General features: G+C 37.4%; 3 protein-coding genes across 7 annotated transcripts; 2 read left to right on the forward strand and 1 right to left on the reverse strand.

Annotated features, from left to right (window-relative positions):
• Positions 1-76: 76 nt before the first annotated feature.
• On the reverse strand, positions 77-15448 carry LOC137574024 (uncharacterized). Its single transcript, XM_068286129.1, has 13 exons — positions 15344-15448; positions 10399-11061; positions 10135-10320; positions 9804-10070; positions 9593-9740; positions 9313-9507; positions 8864-8953; positions 1567-2234; positions 1299-1484; positions 968-1234; positions 731-902; positions 478-672; positions 77-420 (listed from the first exon to the last, which is right to left on the reverse strand). Exons 2-13 carry the CDS (start codon positions 11051-11053, stop codon positions 321-323), a joined length of 3129 nt encoding a protein of 1042 aa, XP_068142230.1. The 5' UTR covers positions 11054-11061; positions 15344-15448; the 3' UTR covers positions 77-320.
• LOC137574118 (mediator of RNA polymerase II transcription subunit 25-like) lies at positions 5719-8616 on the forward strand. Its single transcript, XM_068286242.1, is given in 2 exon segments — positions 5719-7448; positions 7450-8616. Coding segments are annotated over 2 exon segments (2655 nt in total). The 5' UTR covers positions 5719-5759; the 3' UTR covers positions 8416-8616.
• On the forward strand, positions 10124-25238 carry Ptpmeg (protein tyrosine phosphatase Meg). Of its 5 annotated transcripts, none has more exons than XM_068286238.1 (10): positions 10124-10263; positions 19890-20309; positions 21429-21536; positions 21609-21701; positions 21778-21919; positions 21984-22827; positions 22902-23590; positions 23665-24283; positions 24347-24524; positions 24593-25238. In XM_068286238.1, exons 2-10 carry the CDS (start codon positions 20154-20156, stop codon positions 24680-24682), a joined length of 2919 nt encoding a protein of 972 aa, XP_068142339.1. In that variant the 5' UTR covers positions 10124-10263; positions 19890-20153; the 3' UTR covers positions 24683-25238. The 5 variants fall into 5 exon arrangements, with proteins under 5 accessions (XP_068142339.1, XP_068142340.1, XP_068142338.1 ...); XM_068286239.1 differs by lacking the exon at positions 10124-10263 and adding an exon at positions 16242-16503; XM_068286237.1 differs by lacking the exon at positions 10124-10263 and adding an exon at positions 16243-16646.
• Positions 25239-25368: the final 130 nt, after the last annotated feature.

The raw sequence follows: 25368 nt of genomic DNA on the forward strand, positions 1-25368 counted from the left end.
TCAAGGTGGTTGTTAAGGCGATTCATTTCATAATCGCTTTGTTCTAAAATGTTGAGCAGAGATCTTTCAGCGTCGATTGTTTGATCGTTTTTGACCGATTTTCATTTATATTCTAACTTCAACATTGGAAAGTGATATTCTAATTTACAATATCCATCCGAAAACTTAAGTATATTAAGGGTTTTAGATTGCTGCTACAGGCTGGGTTAATCCAGAACCGAATACAAATAAACTAAACTAAAAATTTAAGTAAAATATTTAATGTATTTGGTATTCAGCCATCTTATGAATCGCGTAAGTAATTTAAAGTACTTTCTTTGTCACACAGATGACTCTTTGTGTGTTGTAGTTGATTTCTTCTTCAAGAGACTGCGACTAGATGGAAACGATGTTGCACCTTGGGAATCATTTCCCCGGATTCTAAAATGAGAATAACATCAATAAAAGGATTTTCGTGTGCTTAAAACAAAAACATACCGAGCAAGACATGCGTGATAAATATTTGGCTTCAATACAAAGAATATCAAAATGATCCATCCCTCAGAATAATGGAAAAAGTCGGCACTCAGGAGGACGCGCTTCCACAGAGAATCATTTGCAGCAAAATATGAAACTATTTCGAAACTCCAAGAAATTCCCATTATAATGATCAAACGTAAGAAGAAACTATAACTGTTGGAAGAAACAACGTTATAAGAGTTTTTAACAATCAATTATTCGAATTCCTTACTTCTGCTTATCAGAGTTCAGTTTTTGCTTTCGCTCCTGACGCTGCACTATGTTATATAGTTCCTTTTTGACTTTGACTATCTGAACAGCAACTAGTATGAATAAAGTTGTGTTGAATATGATCAATATCAACATGGGTCCATAAAAATACACCATGGCCGACCAGTCAAAAGCTAAAAAATTAAAAAATTACAATTAAAAAATTTTGCTAGACTAGTTGAAGATCAAAATGACATACTCTTAATCCAGCATCCGCTATAATACACTCCGGGTATCCAAGTGAGATCTTCTGCGCTTGGGTCCAATAATACTTGATCCAGAATAGCAATCAAAATGGTCAATAGAAGAGGCATGCCCCAAGCATATAAATTATAGATTAGAAAGCGATGTCCTGATGTTAAACGATTCACGTTGTAGTTGGTGCCACGAAACGAATTCCACAGATCCAAACTGATGACAGTCAACCAAAAGAAGGCGGCCAAGATGCCAAAGTATCCCAAATAACCTGAAACAATTTCCAAATATGAGTTGATGCCAAATACATGTTAATATTATTCAAAAGTTCTTACCGGTTAGATAGCACAAATAAAAGTGTTCTATAGATGCTTTGTATATATCCAGTAAAAGCATTGAATAACCGATGAACAAGCTAATCAAAAAACAAACAAAACATTTGCCATGAAGATTTCGTAGCTTCGGTAAGTATAGGTAAACGGCGATGGTTATTAGAAAGGACACCAATGAAATGGGAATCACTGTAACCAAATAACGTATGTAATTGACTTTCCTTTAGTATAAAACAAAAGAGTAAGCCTAAAAGTATAGACTTTTAAATACCTATTTTTGCAAAAATATTCGACTGCGAAGGTATTTGGCAATTGTGGGGAACAAGACGAATTTCATTATTTGGTAGCTCAAGTGGCTGCAGGCAGTATTCCCTCTTGTCAAAAGAGACTCCATCGTATGTCCGTATGAAGGATCCATTTTCAAACAGCGACCACTCATAGCCGTCGATGCGATCATCGAGATAATAAGTTCCAGTTTCGAAACAAGGCAACGGAAGATGCCTTTGGACGATAAACTCGTTGAGGACATGTTTCTCCACAACTCGACCATCACTCATGGTTATATTCAAGTAGGGATCATATTCCAATGCCGTATCCGTGTCGCCAATACACTCACCATGCATAAACATCAGATTGTGATGGCAACAGAATCGCACACAGGACTTTAATCTGCAGGCACATCCTCGAATATATTTGGCAACTTCAATTCTTTCATCATCGTCCCCCGTTAATCTATAATCATATTCACCGGTCAACTCGGCAGGTATAATTAGGTTTTCGTATAAATAGGATCCATTTGGAAAGGGCTGAATTCCAGTTAAGTCAACAGTATCATAGTAATGACAGTCTAGTTGAGACCAAGCTAGATCAGCTGTGGAGAGCATTATTAATATAACAACTGATAGTACTCTTTTGTGCGTAATCAGCATTGTGGTATATCTATATCATATAATCCTATAATGTGATTCAATAATCTTGATCATCTAGAACTTGAATTTTCGACCTTATACAAATGATTTGCTTTACTGAATTTTCTTTTGGCTTAAGTGCGTTGAGTTCAACCGTTTGTCATAAACTGACTTTCATTTTGAAATGTTACTAATGCTATGATTACATATGTATTTACTTTGAATTGATTCATTCGTTTATCGCGGCAGCGGTCTTATGTGTTCACTGTATCGTAGAATTCTGAAGCTGCAAAAGCATAAATTGCCATCGCCTTTAGTGATTAAATAGCTTGAAATATTGAGCCTAACACATTTCATTATTTTATTATTCTTTCAAAGCCCTTCAAAAGTCTCGGTTTGCGACTAGCGATGACTATGGGTCATACTGAGCACCATAGCCCACGGGCTTGTGCCAAAAAGAAACAAAGGATCAATTTACAAATGGCCCAAAATTTCACCATATCAACACCTAGGCCCTGCCTCACAAACCAGGTTAGTACCCATTTCTAATTTTAACTAAAGCTTATTATGGTAGATCCTTTAAAAAAGTACCAAAGCATGCTTATTTCTTTTGCTATATTATCATGAACCAAATATTAAATGCTTTACTCAGTTCTTGTTAGAATTTAATCTTTAGAATGTGCATGTAAGTGGCTATGTACATACATATACATACATACATATAGAAAGCGATTGCATATTGTTTGATAAGGGTAACGCCATGAAACAGAAATAAAACACAAATAATAATATCCAGAGGACCTTGGCAAAGTTTGTATATAATTTTTTTGAGAGCTATTTATATCGTATCGTATATATATATGTCCGATTTTATTCGAATTATTCTCAGCTGAATTATATGCTTTAATTTTAATCTGCTAAACGCATTCAAAATAATTTTTTTCTGACCAAAATTATTTATTGAATCAATCGTTTTTATGTGAGCTATGTTATATACACACATATTCTGGACTTAATCAAATTTGGTTTAGTCGCTGAACAATTTTTAAAAGTTTTGTTTATATGAAACTTGGATCGGTTGATGTACATACATATATTTATAACATATTGATTGATTGTTTCAATGGTATATGCATTTATGATATAAGTAGATTACCGTTTCAGTTGGAACCGGATTTCGCCACAAAAAAAGACTAAGTAACTTTGTCTGATCTTCAAAGCTAAAGTAACTTTTAGGACTTTAGCTTTGAAGATCAGACAAACACACTTAGGAATCACATATGTACATACATTTGTACATAGGTACATACATATGTACAGCTGCGAACTTAAAAATAGCACCACTTGCTGAGGTAATGTATTCAAAGGATTCCCTAGGCTTATTTTAAGGTTCTAGGAACATGTGAATATGTTTTTGAACGTAAAATACTTTCTACTAATGAAAGCAGAAAAAATTCTATCAAAACCAACGTTTTCAAAGATTTTTACAAAAACCTTGATATACTCAAAAATACCCGAAACTAAAAAAAAAACACCTTTTTTAATATTTTTTAAAAAAAAAAAAAAAAAAAAAAAAAAAACAAAATTCATTAACAAGTTATGATCAGATATTACAAATAGTATTAAATAATAAACTTTTTACTTTGTTGCATTGCCCTTATTGGCAATAACCGCAGCCATCGTCCTAGTATTGAGTCAACCAGGTCTTGACAGCATTTGACCGTTATTTTTGCCCGGGACTCTTGGATTACTTCCCAAAACTTCTCAATTTTTGTTGGTAATGAAACAGCAACTGCTTTTTTAATATCAGACCAAAGATTTTCAACGGATTTTGGTCTGGTGACTGTCCCAGCCACTCAATTACATTCAGATAATTCGCTAAGCACCACTTCTGGCTTTCTTACTGGTGTGCTTTGGGCTGATGTCCTGTTGAAGGGTCATATTGGCTGTTTTTTCCTCAGCGTATAGTGGCAACACCGTCTACAAGAGATTTACATGAACTTGCGATCCATAATCGATTTGTGGACTGATATGTAACCGACACCATAATAAGACTAACAGCCCCATACCAATGACACTGATTCTAGACTCTAGGGTGAATTTGGGTTGAATTCCAGGTTCTGTGGACGCCAGAGGTATGGTCTATAGCCTTTTCTACGATATTTTACAATTTTATTTTCATCAGTCCATTGTACGTTCCTCCAGTTTCGGACAAGCCAGTTCTCATGATCTTTGACCAACTTAAGGCGATTGGCATTTGTCTGCGTTCAAAGTGGAGGCTTTCTTCGACTGGAATCTTTTGAATTGATCTTCCGGAGGTAGTTGCGAACAATTTGGACCCTAGTTTGGGGCTTAAAGTCCTTTTAAGATCTGTTAGAGCCTTAAAAGAATCCTTATTGCTCTCGCATTAAGGGACCGACTTCTTGCTGCTTCAGTCTTGGCTTTCGTTGCGAGTTGAAGGCTTCTGTTTCAAATAGATCGCTATTCGGATCACTCTGTTGGAAGTACCAACCAGTTTTCCATCTTCAAGACCCGTTTTTTCCAAAACCTGGTTTTGGATGACGTTTCGCTTTTTCCGGGGCAGTGTTTTCCCGACCCATTATATCTAAAGTCTCGGATATTTTGTAGTCTGTTGCCTTTAAATCGACTTTGAACCAGGGACTGTTAAATATGTGTTTTTGTATGCAATTCTGCGAATTTACGGTATTTTGCAAAATACTGCAAGTGGTGCTATTTTTAGTTTCGGGTATTTTTGGTATATCAAGGTTTTTGTAAAATCTTTGAAAACGTTGGTTTTGATAGAATTTTTTATGCTTCCATTAGTGAAAGTATTTTACGTTCAAAACGTATTCCATGTTCCTAGAACCTTAAAATAAGCCTAGGGAATCCTTGATCATTACCTCAGCAAGTGGTTTTTTTGTTCAACTGTATGTATAAATGTACATACACACCTGTTGTTGTTGCTGCTGTGGAGCTCTAAATATCTGGCCATTTAGTATTATTAATGAGAATAGAGATGATTTCTTGACCATTCTTCACCGTTTGTATGACCACACACTGGACAATTCGAAACATATTTTGGGGCTACTTAGTCGGGTCTTCATCAGCTGCAGCTGTGTTGATTATCTGCTCTGTTGCATTTACTGGACCGGAATACTGGGAACCTTTTCCCTGCCAATGTTGGCTGTTGTTGTGGTTGCAGCATATTTATTCCTTTCATGCCCAATCGTTGACTGGCCCTTCTTTTGTTCTTCTCTTATTTTTCAGTTGTTACTTTTATTTTTCTTTTAAATTTAAACTCTAGCCTTACATTCACGCACACAAGCAAATGCAAGCGCAGTTTGTTTACAGTTGAATATTTGTTGTAGTTGTTTTTTTTTTAACGAGAGAGAGTGCGCGGGAAATGGCCAGCTGCAGATGGGAGAACGAATATTTGATCGAATAAATAATCGAATAAATAATCGAATAAGTAAGACAAGAATGGTCACACTAGAATTTTTAGTTTTGGCAAGGAGGCCGTCGATCACATGGTCACACTGGTTTTGTTGAAAACAAAATGATGGAACAACAGCAGACTGATCCTTCCCAGCAGCATGGATTAAGTGGACTGGCCAAAAGTCTGGGTAATCAGCGTCATGGTAATCTCTCCGCCCCGTCCTCCAACCAAGAATCTCTCGCCGATGTGGTTTTCGTGATTGAGAGCAGCGCCATAAATGGAGCCTATATCAATGAGCTGAAGACGAATTATATACTGCCAACACTGGAGCATTTTACTCAGGGATCGATCGATGAGCGGGAATATTTGATTGCAGATCGCTTTGCCACTCTCTATGGCGTCGTTATATACAAAAGCGCCTCGAATCTGTTGGAGCCTTTGTGCGCCACGTACGGGCCCTTTGTGCAGCCGCAAAAGGTTATGGAGACCATCGAACGTCTGCCATTGGTGGGCGGGGGCATGGAGTCGTGTGCCCATATGGCAGAGGGATTCGCCGCTGCCCATGGATGTTTCGAGGATATAAGCGAGCAACGGCAACGCATGCTGATGGAACAACCGAATGTACAGCGTCATTGCATTTGCATTGCAAACAGTCCACCTTACCAGATGCCAGTAATGGAGTCGTGGAAATTTATGGGCAAATCTTGTGAACAATTGGCAGGTTTGTTTCATGAACGAAAAATCAACTTGTCCATTATTGCACCACGTAAGATGCCAGTGTTGTTTAAGCTTTTTATGAAAGCGGATGGGGATCAACCTATAACCAGCAAGAATTATGCTAAAAATCTAAGACATTTGGTTCTTCTCAAGGGCTATAGCTTGAAGGAGCGAGCTCCAAGTCCAAGTAGCATGGTGGCTCCGAATCCCACACAACAGCAACAACAGAATCCAAGTGGGCAACAGCAAACTGGTCAAAATATGCCCATGGATACATCACCAGCTCAACAGCAGCAACAGCAACAGCAACAACCGTTAATGAATATGAATCCAATGCAACAGCAAACATCTAATCCTAATGCTCAAGCTGTAATGGTTGCCCAACAACAGCAGCAGCAGCAGCAACAACAACAACAACAGCAGCAACAGCAACAACAAATGATGCAGCAGCAAAATCAATTTGTCCCACAAAATCCAAATTTCCAACAAAATCGCTGGATGTATGCGAATCAACCGGGGCAACCACGCCCACCATTTATGCAAGGGCCTGTCCAAGGTGGTGGTGGTGTGGGCGTTGGTGTTGGTGTTGGTGTCGGAGTCGGAATGCCTATGCAACCACAGCAGCAACAACAACAGCAACAGCAGCAACAACAACAGAATCCAAATTCCGCTTTAATTTCCCGTATAAATGCTCCGCCCAATCAGGTTAATACTTTGCAGCAGCAGCAGCAACAACAACGATTACAAATGCTTAATCAGCAGCAGCAATTCCAACTTCAGCAACAACTGGCACAGCAACAACAACAACAGCAGCAACAACAACAGCAGCAGCAGCAACAACAACAACAAGTTAATGCCAATGCTAACAATAATATGATGCCAGTGGTATCAAACGCTGGAAATATGCCCAATCCTCAGGTAGGACCACAGCAGCAAACAAATCCTCAGCAGCAGCAGCAACAACAACAACAGCAGCAGCAACAGGTTAATCCTCAACAACAACAAGGAAATCCCCAAGAGCAGGCCTCTTTGCGAGAAAAGATATGGACCGGTGTACTCGAATGGTCAGAGAAAGCGAAAAATGATCAACAAAAAGATACCACATACGCTTCAGTGCACGGTTTGCACCAATATCAAGGACGGCGAACCCGAAATAAAGGCTGAGAATTGGCCACCAAAACTTCTGATGCAACTAGTGCCCAAACATCTTGTGGGCAATATTGGGGGACAGTTCCTGAAAGACTCGAAAATGGTAGTTTTTCGTCCAACACCGGGCGAGGCTCTCGATTCATTGGCAAAAATGATGACCTCTGGATTTGCTGGCTGCGTACACTTTTCCTCGCTACCCAATACGCCGGCTTGCGAAATTACGGTGCTCATTCTACTCTATACACCAGATCGGAATGCTTTTTTGGGTTTCATACCAAATAATCAAACAATGTTTGTGGAAAGATTGCGTAAGGTTATACAGCAAAAGCAATCGCATGGGAATATGCAACAGCAACAACAACAAATTCTGCAACAGCAACAACAGCAGCAGCAGCAACAACAACAGCAGCAACAGGGCAAATCACCGATGGAGCTTCAACAGCAGCAGCAACAACAACAACAACAACAGCAGCAAATGCAACAGGATAACTCCCAGCAGCAACAACATTATAATCAATATCAATTAAATATGCAAATGGGCGGAGGTGGACCAGGTGGTCCCGGTGGCATGCAACAAGCACAACAAATGCAACAAATGAATATGATGCAACAGCAGCAGCAACAACAACAGCAACGCATGCCTCTCGGTGTACCCAATCCCAATCTGCAACAACAACTGCAACAAGTACCACCAAATGTGGCTGCCATGCAGCAGCAGCAACAACAACAACGTATGGTACGCCCAATGATGAGCAATAATCCCGGCCTGCGTCAATTGCTTCAACATCAGACAACGCCAGGCAATCAGTTTCGCCCACAAATGGGTGGACAGAATCCAAATCAAATAGGCGGGGGAGCTCCCATGGTTGGCAATCGAAATTTCGATGATGGCAGCTATGAATTCATTTAAACCCATTCCCAAGTTAATCCCAATCGCGTCTATTCTTAGTTTTTAAGTCTAACTTAATATAATTTATATCTTCATGTGTCTAGAATTACTATTAATTAAGGTAATGTGGTTTGTTTTTATTTTTATTTTTCTTCTTCACCAGACTATTTATCATAGTATATATGTATATATAATAATAAAAAAAAACCTTATTGTCAACAACATGCACTGTTGACTTAACTGGCATTCAGCCCTTTTCAAATAGATCCTATTTATACGAGCACCTTATCATATCCGCCGAGAACTTTCACAGTCCAAGAAATAATTCAACACATTTTATTTACTCAGAGTACTTTTTTTGTTATTAATCATTGTTGTGTTTTACACATTCATTTTTTACTTTACAAAATTATTATGTCAATCTGTGTTAAATTCGAAAACTTAGTATTCTTATAAGATCTCAAGTTACTTGTTACGAAGTCTTAGTAGGAGTGGATGAGTGCTGGCCACAGTACGAGATTTGAAGGCCGCTGAGTGCGTTTGCTGTTGTCCATTGAATCTAAATGGAAAAAAAGTTTGATTATTATATTGTAATTGCAATGACTTCATCCAAGAAACAAACACAAATAACACCACAACCACATAAAGTTCAACATAATTTTCCCTGTTATTTACTACATGCAAGCATCATTTAGTATAGGTTAGTATAAAAAAACCGATTATCAAAACCAAAAACAAAACATGCCACCAATTTGTTGAAATATTTTACCTAAGACAAAATAATATTATTTTCCTCTTGTAACGAAATTTCTTCCTCAGATTTATCGATTTCTTCATCAGAGGGTCTACCCGTGACACTTTTGTGAGAGACCTTTTAGAATAATATTTATATAAGCATATGGAATCCAATTTACTTACCGATCTATGAATAGTTTCAGAACACTTCGTTTCAAAACGAAGAGTATAAGTATGACAATACCCTGTGCATAATGGAAGTAGTCGGAAATTAAAAAGATGTAACTCAAAACCGTATGGTGTTGAACCAAATACGATATGATCTCTAAACTCCACGAAACGCCCATGATGACAAACAATCGCACGAACAAGCTGTAACTGTAGACCCGGAACATTACAAATAGGATCATTTTTTTTTAGAATTTGCATAAAAACTCTTACGTCTCCTCTGAATTAATTTTACGACGACGATCCTGACGCTCCACAACCGTATGTATATCTTTTTTTGATCACCATAATCCGTGCAGCAGTCTGGATAAACAGAAGCGTGTTGAATATGATCAATATCAACATGGGTCCATAAAAATACACCATGGCCGACCAGTCAAAAGCTAAAGAGGGAGAAATTGCAATTTATAATTTACTTAGACAAGTAAAAAATCAAAATGGCATACTCTTAATCCAGCATCCGCTATAGTACACTCCGGGTACCCAAGTTAGATCTTCTGCGTTTACGTCCAATAATACTTGATCGAGAATAGCAATCAAAATGGTCAATAGAAGAGGCATGCCCCAGGCATATAAATTATAGATTAGAAAGCGATGTCCTGATGTTATACGATTCACGTTGTAGTTGGTGCCACGAAACGAATTCCACAGATCCAAACTGATGACAGTCAACCAAAAGAAGGCGGCCAAGATGCCAAAGTATCCCAAATAACCTGAAACAATTTCCAAATATGAGTTGATGCCAAATACATGTTAATATTATTCAAAAGTTCTTACCGGTTAGATAGCACAAATAAAGGTAATTTATACATGCTTTGTATATATCCAGTAAAAGCATTGAATAACCGATGAACAAGCTAATCAAATAGCAAACAAAACATTTGCCATGAAGATTTCGTAGCTTCGGTAAGTATAGGTAAACGGCGATGGTTATTAGAAAGGACACCAATGAAATGGGAATCACTGTAACCAAATAACTTAATTGACTTTCCTTTAGTATAAAACAAAAGAGTAAGCCTAAAAGTATAGACTTTTAAATACCTATTTTTGCAAAAATATTCGACTGCGAAGGTATTTGGCAATTGTGGGGAACAAGACGAATTTCATTATTTGGTAGCTCAAGTGGCTGCAGGCAGTATTCCCTCTTGTCAAAAGAGACTCCATCGTATGTCCGTATGAAGGATCCATTTTCAAACAGCGACCACTCATAGCCGTCGATGCGATCATCGAGATAATAAGTTCCAGTTTCGAAACAAGGCAACGGAAGATGCCTTTGGACGATAAACTCGTTGAGGACATGTTTCTCCACAACTCGACCATCACTCATGGTTATATTCAAGTAGGGATCATATTCCAATGCCGTATCCGTGTCGCCAATACACTCACCATGCATAAACATCAGATTGTGATGGCAACAGAATCGCACACAGGACTTTAATCTGCAGGCACATCCTCGAATATATTTGGCAACTTCAATTCTTTCATCATCGTCCCCCGTTAATCTATAATCATATTCACCGGTCAACTCGGCAGGTATAATTAGGTTTTCGTATAAATAGGATCCATTTGGAAAGGGCTGAATTCCAGTTAAGTCAACAGTATCATAGTAATGACAGTCTAGTGCTGTTGTGAGTTCTACAGAGAAGTCATTGAGTATAAGAACTGCAACGAGTAACGAGTATTGTAGGATCCTCATTTAGTATTCTGCAAGTATAGAAAACATGAAATTTGTCGATAAAATATCAAAGAAGCTGTACGGTAGTTAATATGTATAACCTTGCAGTCCTTGGCCGTAATATTTTTACATGTTCCAAACTCTTTTTGTTTTTTATACCCTTGCAAAAAGGGTATATTAATTTTGGTCAGAAGTGTGCAACGCATAGAACGAAGCATCTCCGACCATACAAAGTATATATATTCTTGATCAGCACGACGAGACGAGTTCAACTAGCCATGTCCGTCCGTCCGTCCGTCCGTCTGGATCAACGCAAACTCCTCCTAGACCGTAAGAGCTACAGAGCTGAAATTTTGCACCTAGGCTTGTATATACTGCAGGCGTTGTATATCTCGGATTCAGCCGGATCGGACCACTATATCATATAGCTCCCATACAATCCCCAAAGTCACGAACAGTGACTTTTCTCAATAACTTCGTTATTTTCTATGTTATTATCGTGAAACTTAAGATTAGAGAGTTTATTACGCTTACAAACGACTGTGCCAAATTTGATCAAGATCGGATGACTATATCATATAGCTCCCATAGGAACGATCGGTCGAAAACAGTGACTTTTGTAAATAACTTCGTTACTTTTACCGCGATTGCTTTCAAATTAAACATTTGTTAGTTTAGTATATCTGTTAATGGCTGTGCCAAATTTGATCAAGATCGGGTGACTATATCATATAGCTCCCATAGGAACGATCGGTGGAAAACTGTGACTTTGGTCAATATCTTCGTTATTTCCTATGATTGTAGGCCATTCTTTCGCAAACATAAGCCTTTTTAGATAAAACGTTCTTCAACATTGATGGCTAATAGGTAAGGAAAGAGTTACCAAAAAAGTTGCAAGGGTATACAAACTTTGACGCGGTCAAAGTTAGCCCCGGCCCTCTGGTTGTAACTCAATTCGTCACTGCACAGACAAAACATTTGGAATGTTTTATCTCATTTCTTTTTCTTCTTTTCCATGCTGCATGCTGCGATTGGCACGCATATACATACATACAGTTTATGTATCGTTGCGTCTGTGTTTGTATGCGTGTGCTTCGCTGCTCCGTGGATTTCAAGCAATGACGGCATTTGAGCAGAGCCGATTTATACTGACTGTAACTTCTGTTCTATTCATCCGATCTGTTTGAAATATCGGGATCTGATGTTTTATATTCAAAACTATCAAATAAGTAAATTTGATAGAGATACTTCAATTTCTTCATCTATGTTTCTTCTATAGCTTTATGAGATAGTGGTCCGATCCTGACAATTTTCATACTTTATCTTCTTCGGGCTATAAGTATCTCAAATATCAAGTTTCATCCCGATAGCTCTTAAGATGGCAGCGTGAAGTTGATATGCACAGACGGACATGGCTATATCGATTCAGCTTCTCGTCGTTCTGTGCGTTACAAACATCTGACCAAATTTCTAATACCCTCTGCAAGGGTATAAAAACGAATAATGTTAAAGAAACGTCGCTCTGATAACTCTAAAAGCATTTTTGGCAAAGTGCAGATGATAAACCACTTTGCCATTTGTGCAATGTAAACAAAATTTAGCTGATAATGTAGATATTTTTTGAAAAAATATAGTCGGAAGTAAGCTAGTCTCTTTTGCCCAATTCTGCAATCGAAACCGAACTGAACGAAAGTGAAAATAAAGAAAAGCCATTAATTAATTACCTAATCTCTGCTGATAAGAATTTCATTCGAGAAACCATTCCGAAAATGGTATTTAGAATCTTTCAGTATATCAAGCCGACGAAATACACCCATAAAATCCAAACGCAAGTTCATACACGATTATATAGGGGAGGAAAGATAGTCTGTTGTCAAGCGGTGTATAGGCGGATGCTGTTGTTTATGGAAAGAAAAATCCATAGATGTGGACTGGGTACTGCTTTTGCCATGCAAAACAGGATTATAATTCCTTAAAAATTCTACAAATCCCAAAAAGAGCCAAATACATATCGAAAAAATATTTAATATTAATTTAATTCAGGACAATCAAGCAAATATTATTTGAAAGATATATATTTAATAGGAAAAACTTGTTGATCTTCTACACAATCGTTCAGTTCTATTATGTTAAATGGTTCCAAGAAGAGTTGTTATCACATTGAGTTGTACATTAATTTGCACAGAAATTAGATAAGATATATACTTAGACATTTGCTCATATGATAATGTTCAGTGACTAAAATTTGTTAGCAACTCACACGAACGGTTTGCTCGATTTAGAATTCATAACTAGTTTAAGCCAAGATCTTCTCGCGGCTTAAAGTTTTCATAGAAATTTGCTGACAGATTAATTCCCCCCAAAAAAAATGACGTAAAGTTCTCGTTGATCAACTGACTCGTTTGATATGTGATAGACAGTTTTTTGTTTGTATTTAATTAATGTACATATATATACATATACATAGTATAAGTGTGCTTACGTATATCCAAATATGTATGTATATGTTCATATGTTCTAAATTAAGGTCATGCCATTTTTAACGACGAAAACCAAAAAAAAAGAAAACATTTTAATAATAAATTCGGCAGTCATTATTAAATTCAATAGAATTTCGTTTTATAAAGATAAAAATTTGGCAGAGAATAGATTAGCAAATTATAGCAAAAAAGGTTTGAGATAGGCGACTATCGAATTTGTATTGCAAAATAAATTTTTCCTTTTTTTGCACTCATAATGTTAATAGACCGTAAACAGAAGAGAACATGATTGTTATACATACATATATGTACATATATACATACATATATTGACGTTTATTGATTCTCTGAAAAACTTAATTATTCCTAACTATGGAAGGAATTGAATCTAGTCTATGTCGTCAATATATCTTTTTTATTTATTAAATAAAAAATTAAATGAATTAAATACCATGCATCTCTAACACAAAAATTGATTTGATAAGTTTATCATAAAGTTTCATAGCGGGTTTTCACTGTTAGTGTATTTTTTAAATTTTGGCTTGTGGTATAGATTCTTGGAACACATTTAGATATACATATGTATATGTGTGTGTGCGTGTGAGTGTTCTCTTATATTAGATAAATAAAGCAGAAGGCCGGGGCTTACTTCGACCGCGCCAAAGTTTGTATACCCTTGCAAGTATTTTGTTAATACTTTCTTACCTACATACCTTAAAAGTCTAATGTTTGCGAGAGAACGGTCTACAATCTTAGCACGAAGTTATTGACAAAAGTCAGTGTTTGCCACCGATCGTTCCTATAAGAGCTATATGATATAGTCACCCCATCTTAATCTTTGCCACAGATCTGTAATAGGTGCTAAACTATAGTAGTCCGATCCGGCTGAATCCGAGATATATAACCCCTGCATTATATGCAAACCTACATGCAAAATTTAAAATCTATAGCTCCAACGGTCTAGGAGGAGTTTGCGTTGATCGAGACGGACGGACGGGCGGACGGACATGGCTATTTGAACTCGTCTCGTCGTCCTGATTAAGAATATGTTTACTTTATATGGCCGTAGATGTTTCCTTCAATGTGTTGCACACTTCTGACCAAAATTAATATACCCTTTTTGCAAGGGTATACACATGTGAAATCTTCACATGTCTAACGCAAATACTTTCCCTCCAAACAATTTTTTTGTAGCTTCTAAACTCGCAATCTTCCTGACCTTCATTATAGCATTTTAAAAATATGAACTTGTGCTTTTGGATAAATTACAAGAACTTGGCCGAAATATTATTAAAATTAGTCAACATAGAATTTTGTCCGAAACTATATTCGAAAATTTTAAATCAATACATTTTTTTTATATTTGTGCCGAATACAGTCCTATTGGAATAACTTTGATTACACCAAAATTTAATTATTAATATTATTTTAATTGTTTTAACCATTTCCCTCGATCTCAAACTTTCATAAGAAGTATTTCCCAATATGACAAAAATCGGAATTTTTGGTCAATCTGTGCTTGATCTTCCACATATGTATGTAGTTAAACAATGAAAGGCTATTGACGTGATGAGCAACATATGTATGTACATATGTATGTACATTCGAATGTACATAAAAACATGTACATATGTACATATCTTTAAATTCTTTGAATGGCGGCACATGAATGAATGTGAATGCCTTTATATGTATATATAAGTATAAACAATAAACGATTTTTTTTGCCTTTACAACTTGTTGAATAGATATTCCGTTTGGTATTCTGAAAAGATTATTTTTATCTAAACTCCACCCGCTTCTGCATTCGATACACAAACACTGTACATACTTGTAGATACTTTAATCGTTCCACTGTGTTACCATCGAATGTTGGTAATCTGTTAGACCGCTTTCGATCCACACTCTAACCCGGCACAATTGCGAATATTCTTGGTATGGGCAAAAATTTGCACATCTGCGAAAAAAAACAGCTGATCGAAACCGATAACTCGTCGTGTTATTCCATTGACATGAATAACTTTGATGATCGTTTTTGCACATTTCATTTTATTTAATATATTTTTTTGGTTGACAAGATGTCCTTTTAGGCAAATGCATTTCCTGAAATGTACGATTTGTAATTTTTGAATTAAATAAGCAATACATATTTAGTAAATATTATAATATTAAATATTATAATAATTATTTGTTAGCAAGCAATCTCTATTAATCTCCAACCAGGAGTGCATCTATAAATCTTGGTAATATTCGTTGGTTCCAAAAATTCGATTGATATTCGATTTTAAGTTCGTCCTAATTATCAAATAAGAAAGTACTTTCAAACCACAAACTGTTAGAGATCTTCTCAGTTATTGTTAAAAAAGCACACAACCTGGTAGAAATTGTCATTGTTATTGTTGATCAAGCTTATTTATTAAGTAATACTTGTAGCTATAAATCCTGTTGATTTTTGAAGTTTAAGGATCTTATGCATCGGCTTTAGGGTTTTTTGAAGTGGTACACACATGGTTGTTTTGCTGTCTCTTTTCTGTATTTTTGAAAATATTTTGAACGTGCACTACTTTTCGCTATTTGTGATGAGACAACGAGAAGTCATCGAAAAAACTATCGATATGTACAAAATGATGGCAACATCGAAGAATCGATATCGCATCTGTTAAAACAGGGGTTCTGTTAAAAACAAAAATCGCTGTTGTGTCCAACACTACACTTAACATTTTAATTTGAAATAAATCACAAGTTGTTTTTTTCGTTCGCACGTTCGTAAAGTACTTTCAAGCAAAGTTTATAATGAGAAACTATTGAATAAATTAAATTTGATAATTTAATTATTACAATTTTGTTTACGTTTTGGTTTTTTTTTTTTTTTTGTTTTTTTGTGTTCACATTGACTTGCCCCAAACACAAGCGGCTTGTGTCTGTGTTGTTATATTATATACAAAGTCTTGCATATGTGTCCGTGTATGTGTTCTTAGGCTCGCTCTATGTGTGAGTAAAACATATTTAGTATTTTTGTTAAAAGCTAAAAGAAAAAAAGGTGAAACAAATTATAAATATATATACACAAAACTGTGTTCAAGTGCAGCCATATAGAGAGAAAGGCAAAACTAAGAAATAAAAAAACGGAAGAGGTGAGTGTTGCGAAAGAGAGAAAGGTGACAACTACTCTCTTTTTTCCCCTGCACTTGGGATTTTCAGTCTTTGCATTTGTAGTGGTTATCTAGTAGATGTATGTATATGTATGTACATACATATTTATACACATATGTATGTATGTACATACATGTCACCGTCTTGCCGTCTCTGCCCGCCCCTTCATTTTCCCATTCTGTTTCTTGATTATTATGATTATCTTTTCTGTTTCTTCCTTGGACTTAACCCGCATAACGCATCAGCAGCATCTTCCTTTTCTGAATAATGAGAGAGAAAGAGAGCGAGGGAGACAACGAAACGACACAACTCACGCACACATAGAGACAAGCTGCTTTAAGCCGAGAAACGCAATGTAATGAAGAAAGTGGCAAAGGCCAGAGATACGATTTATTGTTTTTCTTTAGTCTTCATTCTTTCATCTTTGATTCCTCGCAGTTCAATTCAATTTATCATTATTTGTTAGCAATTTATTTAAAAAAAAACAAAGAAGAGTGAACACTAAATACACTAAAAAAAAACACATTTCCAATCAACTAAGTTCATATGTGTTCTATACAACATACTAATATTTAACTACTACTAGGATTTAGGAATTTTTAGTTACTTTAGTTACTCTCTTGCTACGAAATTCCATTTAACATCCTACCATTACTTGCAGATAATTTCGATTACTGTGTATTTCTCTATGGATTGTTTTTATTAATATTTTGTTCAGTGTATACATATGTATGTATGTATGTATGCATAAATACATATGTGCAACCTATACATACATATGTTTGTGTGTGTGCATGTGCGTGCCGCCCGGGTCTTGGGTCTGGGGCCGTGCCGGTGCCTGTGCCGCCGGTGCCGCAGAAGACCCCCAGAAGCAATAAAAATTAAAAGGCAAACAACGATAAGCAGCTCACCCCAGCCCAACCCCATTCTACCAATTCATGTTTAGCTCAAGGCAATCGCAATAGCCCCCAACTCAATCCTCCTTCCCCTCCCCATTTTTGCTCTTTGGTGCTGCACACATGGGCAACCCTGACTAACGCATAACGGTAAAAGCAATCCCATTGCATACACACACACATAAAACCAAACAAATGCAAATGCATGCCATGTAAATAATGCGTCCCTGTCACGATATAGTTGTACATAAATACATACATATGTATGTATGTACGTACATATAGGAAAATCAATCTCCCTTTAAAAATTTCCCAATGATTTTGATGAACCTTTAATGAAATTGTAGCAAATTGAAAATTGATTTTCATTTTTATAGGCTCTTTAATTCAATTTGGCGTTGTTGTTATGGCAAAGCTTTCTAGCTTTATGATAACATTTGACTTTGATTAGGGTTGCCAGATGTTCTGCCTGTGACATTTTTAGAGCTGTCAATATGCTCCTCTATGTCTCTGTGTCCATTATCATTCCAAAAAAAGCTAAAATATGCTTACAAATACATATTCCAAAATTTGATGATAAGCTTTAAAGATGGTGTCATCCCATCTTTTTTCCACACAATCCTTTAACAATAACAGGTACATATGTACATACAAATATCATATTATGACTTACAAGATCTGCTTATTATTTGGCATTCATCATAGGATGATTCTTGTTTTTGCTTTTGCTTGCATAAGACTAAATCTGAATTGGTTAGAGCCTCGCGGAAGCTGACAATGAGAAAATAGACCTAAACAAATGATCACATTACAGGAAAATTGCAAAAAGTCGGTCAACGAACTGAATATTCTTTTCGAAAATCCGCCTTCTCACTGTCCGAGGCATAAATACACACACTTTCAATATTTCTGTGGCGTTTCGTTTTCAATTTCATAATGGGGAAAACCTTTTTCCCATCTTCTGTTTCTTTCCCTCTCTATAGATGTACATATGTACATATGTATGGTCAAGTTTCTACTTTGGGACTTCCGCCTAAATATGGCACCCAATGTGGGGGAGGAGTTAGTTAATGGATGACGTAACCTTCTTTTCTTTTCTGTGCCAACCTGTTGAATATTCTAAGTATAATATATATATAGATTATACACATTCATAATAGTTAGGTACATATGCTTTGAGCTATTTGCATTTGTGCCATGTTTACGCTAATGATTACTGCAAATTGTAAGTAATAGTCAAGACAATGACTTAGATTGAAGAGGGGGCGGGGTGTTAGACTATCCGAGGTAGCCGGGGAGTTCTCTTGGCGTTTAACCCACTAACCATATGGGGTTTTCGATTGAATCTTTACGTGGAAACTAACCATACATTTATTTATTTGTTTCTTCATATCGTGCTGTTGGTTCGTTATCGTTTTGGTTTCCCTTTGTTGTTTTTTTGCTAATGTGACAGGAAATTGTGTATTTATAAAGAATATACTACATGCTGCATATGTGTGTACGTACATACATATGTATAATATATGTATGTAGTTTTCTTTTTGTCATTGTACATGTACTATTTACATTCATGATACATTCATGAATGTATTAGAGAGAGCAGAAGAAGAAAAATTACTAGAACTATTACTGAAAACATTTTCAAATCAATTTGTATATCTTGTAAGAAGTTTTCTTCAACCGTTTCAACTTTAAATTTGCATTTCGAGTTCAAACGGAAACCGCCAAGCAAGCCAAACTAAAAGCAAATAACACAAACGAATAAGAATTAAAAAGGGGGGAGGAACAAAACAAGGCAAAAGAGACAAAAGAAGAGTGGCGAATTGAATTAACCCACTTTACACAGCAACCACCACCGCACCACCACTACCTAATCATCGAGCGGGTCAAACAAAAAAGGTACAAAACAAGGGAATAGTCAAACATATAGACAACTAGTTCATACCTATACACACACACACACACACACACTCACTACATACTTATATCATTTAAAAAGTATTTAAGCCAATTACACGGAGCACATCAATCATTAAACAAAGACGATTTGCTGCAACAGTGTGTGTGTGTGTGTCTTTGTGTGTGTCTTGAAAGTTTTAGTAAGTTTTTTTGTGTTATCTGTATCTGTTAGAGTGAAAAGGAGAAAGAGGAAAAACCGCCAAAAACCAACGACAAATATTTCATTATTGTTATTGTTGTTATTAGTCATTCATTGCACTTGAATGTCTCTACGTGACATAGAGTGCGAGTGCCTCCACGTTAGGCGCCAAACAATTAAATTTCCCACCTGTGTGCACTAAATATATGTTCTGTCTTCTTCATTTTCAGAATTTCAAATACCGTCGTCAATCAGAGATCCATCCAAAACAAGCAGCCAACAGTTAACCGCCCCTTCTGCTCCCCCAAAAATAAAAGTCTTGCCAATTTTATCGAATAAACAAACACAAGAAGCCGAGCCAGCCATAAACCAAGCCAAGCCAAGTCAAGCCAGCCAGCCACCAACCAAATAATATATATATACATATATATATTTAAATATAGTTATATGTATGTGGATAGCAACCCCAAAGGGCATTAGAATGGAGTTCGGTCATGTTTGAGCGTTTTCGTTTAAGCAATCTAAGCAGAAACTATCGACTACGTGGTGCCTCCACAGACCTGGCGCGCGACAAGAAAAACCAACAACGGCAGCAGCAATGCGTCACCGTCCTATTCCTAGATGACATCACGCACACCTTTCGGCTCGAGGTGAACTAACTAACTTAACTTTAATCTTGAGTAACATAATCCTTTTTTTTTATCATAAAATAGTAATAGTAATAATAATAATTATAGTTTGTGTGTGTGTATGCAATTTGCTTCTTGATTATGCGCATATTCATAGAAAGTGGTAAACTTTTGTTTTTCTGTTTGTTTGTTTATTCATTTTTTTGTTGTTTTTCACTTTCATCTGTAAAGCGGAACAGTCGAAAATTCATCAGATAGACACGCACTTCATTCGCATTGGTTTTTTTTGTTTTTTGAGCCGAGTTTCTTTAGCAAAAATTTCACTTTGAAATAAAATGCTGATCAAGTTGAAATCTGTCTGCCAAATTGAAATTGTTTCATGATGAAAAGCGACAGATACAATTACATACATATATGCAATTTAATCATTATATATGTATCTCAGTTATTTTACTTGCCAACTGTGCATGGGTTAGAGGAGAAATGTGTCATAGAAATGAAATTTAGTTAATTTTAATATTTAAACTCTTTGCTCTTTATGCAGTGATGAACAGGTTTTAGATTCAAAACTCAAACTTTGCACAAATTATTTTGTTGGATTTTAGCAATAAATCGAAAAAAAAAAACTAAATCAAAATTCATTCACCAAGTCGAAATTAAAGAAGCCTGTATTCCGAATGATTTTTGAAATCTGATTCCGATACCGAACCGAATTATTTAGTTTCAAATCGTATTGTCTTTGTGTCAGGGGTATAAAAAGTAATTCAAACTTCTTCCATAATATCCAAGTATTAGTGGATAATTTCGTTTAAACAGTTGATTAAGAAGAATTATTCTCAACTGGCAGCCAATAAATTGAATGTGAAAAAGTTATGATAGCAGTTAAAATGGAATTTATCTGTTCTTGTTTTCGAAATATTTCAATCAATATGCTTTTGCCACTTTTTATGGTTGTCAATGTAAAATTTCTATTGTAAAAATTAAATTCAGTTGCCAGAAATTCAATTCAAATTCCTTTCACAAATGAAACCTGAGTCAAAAGCAAATGTATACATACCTACACAACTAATTAGACGGCTCGAAACGAGAGAGAAGAAAATTAATTGAATATTTTTCAAATCCCACTTTCTACAATTTCAGAAACGTGCGAAAGGCTCTGAGCTTTTAGATCAGGTCTTTCAATATCTCGAATTGTCCGAAAGGGATTATTTTGGTTTATTATTTCCACAGAAGCCCGGTGATGTTGTGGTGAGTAGATACATAGATTGACTATTATAGGATTGATTGATAAATTCTATTCGAAAAACTCATTCCTCACAGAGATGGGTCGATGCCCAGAAGCAATTCAAGAAGCAATGCAGCAGCGTCTCGCTTGACAACGATGCCGTTCCATTATTAGAGTTTAGGGTTAAGGTATGTAATGATGTCAGTCAGTCACCTTGGAATTATCCATCCATTAATCGAACGATTCAATATATTTTCATTTCAGTTTTATGTAAGCGATCCCAGCCGTTTGCAAGAGGAATTCACACGATATCAATTCTATTTGCAAATCAAGCGCAACATTCTGCTGGGCAAGTTGCCCTGCTCCAGTAATACCCAGTGCCTGCTTGCCAGCTATACCGTGCAGTGTAAGTGTAGCTAATCCTGATCTCTCTTGAACCTAAATACTAAAAATAGTTTCCCCTTCTTTAGCTGAATTGGGCGATTTCAATGCCGTGGAACATCAGGCGGGCTATTTGAGCCAACTTCAATTGCTTTCGGAGCAGAGTGCTGAGGCTGAACGAAAGGTTAGCGAGTTGCATAAACTGCATCGTGGTCAATTGCCAGCAGATGCGGAATACAATTATCTGGAGCATGCCAAGCGATTGGAACTCTATGGAATTGATTTGCACAAGGCGACGGATTCGAATGGCAAGGAATTGCAATTGGGTGTCTCGGCTGTCGGACTGTTGGTCTTCCAGCACTCGTTGCGCATCAATACGTTCTCGTGGAGTAAAATGGTGAAGGTGTCGTTTAAGCGAAAGGATTTCTTCATACAATTGAGACGTGAGCCGAGCGAGAATTATGATACTCTATTGGGTTTCGGTATGATTAGCCATAAGCATGCCAAGGCCCTATGGAAATCCTGTGTGGAGCATCATAGTTTCTTCCGTCTGAAGCGGCCGCATCGTCTATCACGCTTCCTCAATATAAGTCTGGGCAGTAAATTCTATTATTCCGGCCGAACAGAGCTCCAGGCGGTGCAGGAGTCAAAGCAACGTGGTCGCATCCATAAGGTATTTGTACGTTCGCCAAGCAAACGACTTCTGGCCGGGGGTGGTGGGGCTGGCAGTAGTTCAGCTGGTGGCACCCCACTGCTTAATAGTGGAGGCAGTGGCTCAGAGAGCGTTGCCTCCCACAATGGTAAAGGGCCATCGACCATATTGACCATTACAAAGACCAGCCGTCCACATGACAACAAGGTTACGTCCAAGGAAGTGGAATCTATGCCACGCAAGGCCTGGGAGCAGCAGAGCGATGAATATGACATACAATTGTGAGTTGGTTATTTCCTAATTAGTTGCTTATTTTTAATCTCTTGCTCTTTTTCCATCTCTATCTCTCTTTTAGGGATGTTGGTTTTATTGAACAGTGCACAAGGCGCTTTGAGTCGGCATCACCATCACCCATGCCGCCGGCATATAGTTCGGGTCAGCATAGTCCCATTTTGCTGCCCACGACCATAGCCGATGCTGTAGGTCAATCTCAGCAGCCGGATAGTGGTAGTGATTTGATAACAATACGTCTACAAGCCGATGAACAAGGTCGCTATGGTTTCAATGTAAAAGGTGGCGTCGATTTGGGGCTACCGGTTCAGGTGTCGAAAGTGGTGCCCAATACGCCCGCAGATCGTTGCACGCCACGCGTCTGTGAGGGAGACGAGGTGCTGATGATCAATGGACGCGATGTGCATGGCTTGAGGCATGAACAAGTGGTGTCCATGATACGGGAATGCCGTCATCTGGCCAGTGGTGAGCTTCTGCTCACAGTGCGGCCACAGAGATCGGCTCCATTGCTGCTAGAAGAAGAGCCCCTGTATCAGTATGTGCCAGAGAGCGATGAGATTGGTTCACATTCGAATCTACTCGACGGCGATGCTCTCTTCACCCAAAGTCTGTTGCTTTTAAGCGATGGTCTGGCCTCTGGTGCTCTGCTGGCCCAATATGAGCTAATGTATCGCAAGAATCCAGATCTGGCCATTACCGAGGCACGTAAGCCAGCAAATGCAGCCAAGAATCGTTATCGTGACATATCGCCCTGTAAGTAAACTCCAATTCCAACCTAAGTGGTCCCTGTTAATTCTCTAATTATTCCTTTACCCCATGCATGCTAGATGACTGCACCAGAGTGTCGCTGGTCAATTCTCTAACTGGAGACTATATCAATGCCAATTATGTGAACATGGAGATTCCAGGTGGTGTGGTTAATAGATATATTGCCACCCAAGGACCACTGGCCAGTACGACAACGGATTTTTGGCGCATGGTCCAACAGGAGAGTAGCCATCTGCTTGTCATGCTCACCACAGTGATGGAGGCCGGCCGCCAAAAGTGTCATCAATATTGGCCAGTAACCGGCGAAGAGCTCCAGCTAGCCGATGGCTTCTCTGTGCGCTGCTTAAGCGAAAAGCCCGATGAGACGGGTAGCTTTGTTTTTCGTGAATTTGTTCTTAAGGATAAGCACGAACAGAGACATATACATCACATGCAATATCTAGCCTGGCCGGATCATTGTGTGCCCTCCGATCCGAATCTGTTTTTAGAATTCACCGAACGTGTCCGCACCGCCAGAAATCGCACCCTACTGCAGGAGATTGAGGAGAGTCTGAAGCAAGTGCGTCTACTGGATGCCGATGCCGATGAGAATGGTGGACTGATGAGTGAACGCAAGTGTGCCGCCAGTAACGGGGCCACACCCGAGGATGAGACTCCCGTGTCAACCAGCGTGCATCAGTAAGATATGCCATGCACGGATCCTAAACGAGAAAATTGTATTTATATTGCTGTTTCTTACAGATGCATCAGTGCCGCCAATCCACCTGTGATTGTGCATTGCTCAGCGGGCATAGGACGAACTGGTGTGCTCATTTTAATGGACACAGCCTTGGCCCTAATGGAGGCTCGAGAGCCAGTCTATCCTTTGGATATAGTGCGCGCCATGCGTGATCAGCGTGCTTGCATGGTTCAAAATGTAGTAAGTACATCACGTTTCGATCTCTTCTACTTCATTTCTGACCATCCTTCCATCCATCTTGTTCACAGAGTCAATATCGTTTCGTTTGTGAGTGCATCTGTGCCGCCTATATGAAGATCTCTCGCAGCAGTGCCGCTATCAACGATGAGGATGATTAGATCATTATCTTCATAAATATATATATTTATCTCTATGTATGACCCAAGCAATCCAAGCACTTTTTTCCCTCTCTATCGACAATCCCCAAATCAACAATCTTCCGCTGTCTACCTAATCAAATATCCCTCCCGTTTTACATGGATGATGTGATGTAATTTTTTCAAAAATATTCAGATACGTATTTTGAAAAATACAAACAAAATCCAAATCTATCGTATTGTTAGTACCCGTAGACATATGATTATAAACTGGCAGCTGATTATCTATTATCATAATTATGATTATACATACTATCCATATACATCTATATTTATAATGTATTTGTATAATCATTCACTCCATTAACACTAAAAAAAAAAGAACAAGAAACAGAAAAAAAAGCAAAGGAATATATCTCTTTATCACACGCCGCAAGTGCTGCAAACAAAAAAAAAAGGAAAAATATTCTAAATTTTACAATAATAATAATAATAATAAAAAAAGGTAATACAAAAACCAAAACAATTATTCAAAAACGATGAAAATGAACAAACTACCTAATTAATTGTATACAAAGCGAAATGAATTATTTATTTACACACCACCAACATACACATACATAACACCCTTCCACATACACATGCATACACTCACACATATATACATATATATTTACGTATTTATGTATTTAAAAAAAAAACAACAA

Source organism: Drosophila tropicalis, unplaced genomic scaffold (assembly GCF_018151085.1).
Source record: "Drosophila tropicalis isolate 14030-0801.00 unplaced genomic scaffold, ASM1815108v1 contig_443, whole genome shotgun sequence".
Taxonomy (NCBI): Eukaryota; Metazoa; Arthropoda; class Insecta; order Diptera; family Drosophilidae; genus Drosophila; species Drosophila tropicalis.